The sequence below is a fragment of the Tupaia chinensis genome, unplaced genomic scaffold (genome assembly GCF_000334495.1).
Source record: "Tupaia chinensis unplaced genomic scaffold, TupChi_1.0 Scaffold149248_1, whole genome shotgun sequence".
NCBI classification, from domain to species: domain Eukaryota; kingdom Metazoa; phylum Chordata; class Mammalia; order Scandentia; family Tupaiidae; genus Tupaia; species Tupaia belangeri.
Genome location: NW_006209094.1, coordinates 866455 through 874987, shown reverse-complemented (window position 1 = coordinate 874987; position 8533 = coordinate 866455). Strand labels below are relative to the sequence as shown.

Here is an 8533-nt window from a genome sequence, read left to right as displayed (position 1 = left end):
TAGATTGAGGACTCCTGATGATGATGATGATAATAATCATGGAAGGAGAGAAACATATAATGATAAATACAAAATAGAGTGTACTGCAAGACATGTGTATACTTACAAGTATTTCCTGCTAACTATTATAAATTCATTTTGACTTTTAAAACACCCTATGTCAGGTCAACAGGTGGTGTGGAGATTAAAGTGCTGGATCCCATATGGCTGACTTTGCAGTTCAAGTCCTGGACCCAGTGTATTGAAAATCACAAAGGGCGCATGTGTGTGTATTCCTAAAATTCCAAGATAATGGCAGAGAAGGGATTGTGATGTGGCCATCCCTCCTGGGGAGTGATTTCTTACTTTTCTTCTCTCTCCCTCTCTCTGGCGAGTTGAATGTGCCCCAAAACAAAACAAAACAAAACAAAACAAAACAAAACAAAAACCCTGCCAACTACTAGCATCTTCAATGAATTCTCCATATCACAGAACACTTTAATATCCATTATTTCCTTTTGCCTCATGATAACCCTGTGACATAAAAAAAAGCATCCTATTTTGTAGAAGTCTTTGTCAGATATTCATATTTTGAGGTGGTAGAGTTAATTGTGGTTTTGTCTGAGGGCAGAAAATAGAAGTCAGTCATCTTCCAGGGTCAGTTTCCATTGCAGAATTGAGGGAAAACACCTTAAAGTCCATGAGCATTGATTTCTAGAGAATGCTATCTAAAGTGCTACATAATTGAAAATTCACAATTATTATTATTATTATTATGGAATGATATTTATATTCATGTTACAAAAAAAATCACCTTTATTAAGAGTGTGTCAGTAACCAGGAACTCTAGAATACACTGAGTTCATTAAAGTACAAGAGTCTGAACATGGCCTTTATTCTTTACTTCTTTCTTGTGTTTTAGATCCATCACTCGTGCCTACTACAGGAACTCAGTAGGTGGTCTTCTCTTATTTGACATTACCAACCGCAGGTCCTTCCAGAATGTCCATGAGTGGTTAGAAGAGACCAAAGTACACGTTCAGCCCTACCAAATTGTATTTGTTCTGGTGGGTCACAAGTGTGACCTGGATACACAGAGGCAAGTGACTCGCCATGAGGCTGAGAAACTGGCTGCTGCATACGGCATGAAGTACATTGAAACATCAGCCCGAGATGCCATTAATGTGGAGAAAGCCTTCACAGACCTGACAAGAGACATATATGAGCTGGTTAAAAGGGGGGAGATTACAATCCAGGAGGGCTGGGAAGGAGTGAAGAGTGGATTTGTACCAAATGTGGTTCACTCTTCAGAAGAGGTTGTCAAATCAGAGAGGAGATGTTTGTGCTAGTCACAGCCCTTTATTCCCAAACGTGCTCTCCTACCTGAACTTAAGAGTGATTAAAACTGCTAGAACCTTGTGTGACTGAAGAAAATTCAATCTCCATTTGGATACCAAGGGAGCTTCCTTTCCGGAGGCTCTGACAAGCCGTGTGTGGTGGATGAGGAAGCCTGGGTGTTGTTACCAAGGGACAGAAATCCTGCCATGGGCCAGGCCAGGCACTGTCTTTTATCCATGCTGGGCAGTGGCTGCTCCATTCACCCTTTGTGGACCATATGCTAAGGGAGGGCCTGGAGTTCAGGAAAACATACCAACAGATAGGACAACTGTTTCTTGGCATTTCAGCTCATTCATAGGTCAGAAACAAAAAAAATATGTATAGGTAAAAAAAAATCACATGGAAACTATTAGCATAACTTTAAAAAAAAGACTACAAGATCACCTAATTCAGTGAGAATCTCCTACACCAAATGTGGGCTGGGTTTGTTTAAAAGATACCAGTTAACTTTTAACAGCTCACTGGTAAAATGAGGGGCATGGTTATTTGTTAAGGCCCTTTCAAGGTCTGATATTCTAGTAAAAATTTTAGTCCATTTATACATTGTTGTTTTCACATTAGAGAAAAAGTACACCTTGTGATAGAATTACCAGCTATGTGAAAGACATTGTCACATGCAAATTACCATATAAGTAGAAGAGAGAGACACTGTAATCCAAACATCATATCTTCTTTCCCATCTGACCATGCCTGGGGATTCATTACTTTGGTGACTGCAATCAGGCACTTGACAGTGACAACACAGGGATTGTCTCTGAAAAGAGCCCTCAGGTGAACATTCACTCATTGTGTACAGAGTACCTGCTCAACAGGAGGCGCTATGACTCTTACAAACATGGTATAGTTTCTTGAGCTACTTATTTGATCATCATAACATGCCTGTGAAGTTGTTGTCCCCATTTACAGAATAGTAAATTAAGAGCCAGGAGACTCAAACAAGGACAGAGACTCCTGACTCCTACTTCATTTCTTTTCACTGTATCATCTTGCTGTCAGATGAATAAATTATTATTGATTTGTTTACTTTGGAAGAGACAGAACTGTAAATAAATGTTCTCTACATGTTAGGATATGTTTTCCTTATTGATTACAACTCAGCTATAATCCTGAGAGAACTGAGAATAAATCAAAGGTAAAGCCTGTTCAGGTGTTATTGACAAGAGTGCTTTAAACAAGTGAATAATTGCACAACTTAAAACACATTAGAAGTGTGTGGGTCATAAGTGTTCTCATTACTGAAACACAATGGACATTTTATTGAAAGGAATCAAACATGGCAACAGGGACTGGGATAGAGATAAAATACTCACCCCACAGTGACCTTGGCCACTTGTCTGCCATATACCTACATTGGGTTCCTGTCTGCTGTAGTCAGCTCTTCATTCTCAGGTGAACAGACAGCTTAACTACATCAGCACATTGGAATGGCTGATTGAAGGTTCCATTATCTTCTTGAAGAGAGGTGATGCTTTAAATTACTTTTTGGATTGTAGCCAGTTCAGCTAGGCAAAAGCCATACTTTTCACAGTAAGAAAACTATTCTGATTAGTCAGGTTTCTCATATCCATTCTGATAAGAATGTGACTGAATCTGAAAGTTTGGGAATTTGCTTCAGCCAGAATAAAGAAGCTAAATAATGAAAAATGGAAGACTATTCTGCCACCTATGCCCCAAGCTGGATGAGCAAACCATTTTGGACCAATTCACACCATCAACTACAAGTGAACTGATCATTTTCTCTATATTTGTTTCACACAACATGGCGTGGGTGGGGTAAAATGCCAGTGTCACGGTCATCAAAGGCAAATAAGAGGCAGTGCATTAACTCAAAATTTCATCAACTACTAAAGTTTAGACAATTCTGAAAGCAAGATTATCCGGTAGACATATGAGAGTTGACTAGATTCTTGTCAATTCAAAAAGGTATATAAACAAAACTTCTCTACAGTTTTCTTGACTAAATTACATTATATGTATACTTTTCCTATTCCTGGCATTTTTAAGGCAGGTTTAAAAATACTCAGCAGAGGTGGCTGGGGTTAATTGCTTAAACAAGATCTAGAAACTTTAAAAATCATCTTAGTAGAATTCAGTGCCATTGTCACTGCAATAAGTGGGTTTTAGAAAAATAAGTGTGAAAAAATCAGGTGTTAATATAATACTAAGGAAAAAGCTTTAGAAGCTATTTTACTACATAGGTAAAGAAAAGATTAACTTGTAACAGACCACAACTGCATGTTGGATTAGATTGTCTCATATTCCAGAATAAAATGTACTGTATACTTTTCATCACTTTGTTGTGCACTGTAATGAAATGTGAAAAAAAATTACTTATTTAGCTGTATGTGAATGAAAATATGCTTGTATTTAGTAAAATGGTTGATTATGTGACTGTGAGATTCCAACTGTGTGTTGTAGCTATTTTTAGGATATGTCATTACTAATAATATCAGTAAGATATGACATATACTATGCACAAGAGTATTCACCAGTATAGCAATAGCAAAAAGAATATATATTTTGAAATACAATGTTGAAAGTCACATCATGGGAAAAGTCGCTTCTGTCAAACTTAAATTTTCATTACTGCAATTTTTAATTAAGAATTGGTCACCAGATAGTTGATTCCAACTATTGTCTTCCCTGGAAAGTGTTTTTCTCCAGGCTAAATTGCCTCAGCTTTTTCAAATCCTATGATGTGCTTTTTATGTAAGGATCACTTCAGGTGTTGGACCCAGACTGGAACACAATAGTTCAAAACATTTCTCAGGGTCAATAGTATGTATTTGGGTGCAGAAGGGAGAGGGAATGTTTGATTCTGAATCTGGGCATGAACTTTATCACTTTTATCATTATGAGTGAATGGTAGGGAGGGAGGGAGAGAGAAAGGAGAGATAAAAGGAGAAATCAATGATGTAATACCATTTGATATAGTTTATCACTTTCTTCTCCTTAAAATGATCCCTAGGACTTCATCATCTTATTTTATTTTATTTTATTTTTTATTTGGAGAGGTTTTTGCTATAGGGCGCATGCACTTGCCAGAAAGACAGAGAGAGACAGAGAGACAGAAAGTTAGAAATCACACCCCCTCCCAGGGGCCACGCCACAATCCCCTCTCCTCCATTCTCCTCTCAGAATCCTGAGCATGCGCGCACATGAGTTTAAGTCACCAGGTCCACGACTCGAACCACAGTCGACTACATGGGAGTTCAGTGACATAGCCATTATACCAACTGCTGGTCTCCTTAATCATCTTTTGTTCATTTACATTAATTTACTTAGCAATGTCATTTAATTCCATGGCTATAAATACTATGTATAAGCCATTGAGTCCTGAATTCATATCTCCACTTTGTCTTTCCCACGAACTCCAGACCCTTACATATAACTGCCTACCAGACATCTCCATTTGAATGTCTATCAGGCAGCACAATTTTAACATGTCCAAAATAAGGCTTCTAATCTTCCTCCCCAATTCTGTCCCTTCCATAGTCTTCCCCCCTCAGTAAATGGCAAATTTTTCCTTCCATGTACTCCTGCCAAAACCTTAGATGCATTTTTTTTTAAAAGACAGGGTTTTGCAATCCCCTTGCCTTCCCCTTCTGAGTTTCTGGGACCACAGGGGCAAGCCATAATGAATGCTCAGCCTTCAGTTTGGACTGAGGAATAAACCTGGCCTTCCTTGCAGTCCCAGTCTGTGGAGCACAGCATCTTAGAAGCATGTACCATGGTGGCTGGGCAGAAGTCATCCTTGATGAGCTCTTTCATGGTCCGCATCTGATTTGGAAATAAAGCTAGCTCTACCTTAAAGATATAATGAGAATCTGACAGCTTGTCATCATTTTCACCGCTAACACACTGGTCCTGGCCACTATCACTTGTTGCCTGAGTTATTGTGATAGCTAGTTCCCTGCTGCCATTTTGTTCCCTCACCCTGCTCCTCTCCACCATCTCTCCTCCATACATCAACCTGATAAAACACTCTTTATAAGCAGTAATCTCCAATAGTTATCCATTTTCCTCAAATTAAAGCCCAAAGCCCTTCCAATAGACTGCAGAAGAACTCTTAGAAATTAATTCCAATTCCATTCCATCACCTCTGTAACCTTATTCACTACTGCTGACCCCTCGTTCACTTTACTCCAGCTATACAGGTTCCTTCCTACCTCAAAACACACTCAGCACATTCCCACCTCGGGTTTTTGTGCTGGCTCTTCCCTTTGAGTTCTCTTTCCTGAGATATCTGCCTGGGTTGCTTCTTCACAACCATCAAGTTCTGGAGCTGGCAGCTTCCAAAATCTTAAAGCAGCTTTCTAATCCTAGGGAAGGAATGTCTGCAGAAGTCATTACTGAGAGCTCAACCCAGAGTCTTACTCTTTCCTGGGGAGAACAAAGTTTGGGATATACAAAAAAGGGTAATGAAACTTGGAGATAACGAAAACTCTGGTGAGTACAGTTTTACAGGAAGGAGAGGACAGTAGTATCACAATGCAGCGATGAGTTCAGAAAGATAAGAACCAAGATGTATCCATAGGATTTGAGGAAGCAGGAAGTTATGAGTGACCTTTACCAGCAGAATGTTGGTGGAACAATTTCTTGCCGACACAAAGCCTCTCAGAAAGTTAATGTTCTCAGTTCTGCTACTGGCCCAATTCTTTTCTCACTTTCCATTTTCTCCTCTCCTTTCCCTAGACAATATTACCTACAGTCTCATGACTTGTCTTTGCATTTCTGGCTGCCAAATTAAAAACTCTAGCCCACTCTACTGAGCATTATTCCAATACAGCCAACTTGCCTACTAAACACAACCAGAAATTACTCAAATATAACATATCCAATATCTAATGCTAAAATAGATGTCTATCAAAATGTGCCCTATCTGGGACCAGCAGTTAGTGTAATGGCTATATCGCTGGACTCCCATGTAGTCGACCGCAGTTCGAGTCCCGGAAAGTTTTAAGTGGCTTAAAACTCACGCCAAGCACATGTATGTGTGTGTGCCTAGGATCCTGAGAGAAAAATGGAGGAGAAGGGATTGCGGTGTGGCCGTCTCCCCTGGGGGGTGATTTCTCGCTTTCTATCTCTCTGTCTCTCTCTGTCTTTCTGGTGAGCGTACGCACCCCGTAGCAAAAAAATTCTCCAAAAAAAAAAAAGAAGAAAAAACAAATGTGCCCTATCAGGGTCAGCAAATGGCATAGACATTAATGTGCTGGATCCCACATGACTGGTTACATAGTTCAAGTTCTGGTCTCAGCAACTTGAAAATCATACTGGGTGCATATGCATGTGTGTGTGCCCAAAATCCTTAGAGGAGAATGGAGAAGGGATTATGGCATGGCCATCCCCCTGGGGGGGGGGCGATTTCTCACTTTCCCTCTCTGTCTCTCTCGTAAGCACATCCATCCTGTAGCGAAAAAAAGGGGGCGGGGAGACTATTCATGCCAGTCTCTCTCATCTCATCATTTATATGATAGCACCTTCCACTCACTTGCTCAATCCCAAAATTTTAAGTTATCCTTAATTCATTTCCCTTCACGTCTTACATAAAATCCATCATCAAACACTGCCAGTTATATTTTCAAAATATAATTCTGTCATTTTTGTCCATCTCCATAACTATCACCTTTGTCCAAGCCATTACAGACCCTTACTTGAACTATAGTCATGAGTTGTTCAATGACAGAGATATGTCCTGAGGATGCATTATTAGGTGATTTTACCATTTTCCAAACATGAGTTCACTTATACAAACCTAGATGGTATTGTCTACTACACAGTATACAGTACACCGTTCTGATCCTGGGTTCCAAACATGTACAGGGTGTCACTGCACTGACTACTATAGGCAGTTGTGACACAATGGTATGCATTCATCTATTTAAACATATACAAACAAACAGAAAAGGTAAAGATGTACTACACAAGATTAAAAAAATGGTGCGCCTATACTGGGCACCTACCATGCATGAATGGAACTTACAGAACTGTAAATTGCTCTGGCTGAGTCAGTGTCTGAGTGGTGAGTGAACAGGAAGGCCTAGCACATCACTGTGCACTGCTGTAGACTTTATAAACATTATACACTTAAGCTACACTAAGTTTATAATTTTCTTTCTTCAATATAAATTAACCTTGGCTCCTATAAGTTTACTTTGTAAGTTTATTTATTTATTTATTTATTTATTTATTTATTTTTGGAGAGGTTTTCGCTATAGGGCGCATGTACTCGCCAGACAGAGACAGAAAGCGAGAAATCACCCCCCAGGGGGGATGGCCACGCCACAATCCCTTCTCCTCCATTCTCCTCTCGGGATCTTGGGCACGCACGCACACACACACACGCCCGGTGTGAATTTAAGCCACTGGGTCCAGGACTCGAACCGAGGTCAATTACATGAGAGTCCAGAGACATAGCCATTACGCTAACTGCTGGTCCCCAGCTTTTTAATTTTTTTTAAAAGAATTATTTATTGGGGCGAACAGGTGGCATGGTAGTTAAGGTACTGGACTCCCATGTCATTGACTGCGGTTTGAGTCCCAGACCCACAGGCTTGAAACTCACGTTAGGTGTGTGTGTGTATGTGTCCAAAATCCTGAAAGGAGAGAGGAGGAGAAGCAACTCAAGCAGGGTCATATCCCTGGGAGGGTGAGTTCTAGCTCTCTGCATCTCTGCCTCTCTGGTAAGCACACGTACCCTATAACAAAAATCTCTCTCTAGGGAACCAGCAGTTAGCACAATGGCTATGTCGCTGGACTCCCACGTAGTCGACCGCGGTTCGTGTCCTGGACCCGGTGGCTTAAAACTCACGCCGGGCGCGTGTGCGTGCGTGCCCAAGATCCCGAGAGGAGAATGGAGGAGAAGGGATTGCGGCGTGACCACCCCCCCTGGGGGGTGATTTCTTGCTTTCTGTCTCTATGTCTCTCTCTCTGTCTGTCTGGTGAGCGCACGCGCCCTACAATGAAAATCTCTCCAAAAAAAAAAAACTCTCTCTCTAAAAAGTAAAAAATAATTATTTAATTTTATTTAATAATAATAATGTAAAAACATAAAGTTAAACAGATTTACTAATATAATTAATTATATTAATAGGCTAAGATTTAAAAATTTTTCTCAATAGGTACCAGAAAGACATTTGAAAAACTCAACACACAT

The 8533-nt window shown here is 40.1% G+C and overlaps 1 protein-coding gene across 1 annotated transcript in view; it reads left to right on the top strand.

Annotated features, from left to right (window-relative positions):
- The window catches only part of RAB39B (RAB39B, member RAS oncogene family), a 6397-nt gene extending 2607 nt beyond the window's left edge, over nt 1-3790 (top strand). The window contains exon 2 of the mRNA XM_006171074.3: nt 902-3790. Coding sequence (XP_006171136.1) covers nt 902-1328 — 427 coding nt within the window. The 3' untranslated portion in view covers nt 1329-3790. The remainder of the gene's footprint in view (nt 1-901) is intronic.
- The last annotated feature ends 4743 nt before the right edge of the window (nt 3791-8533 follow it).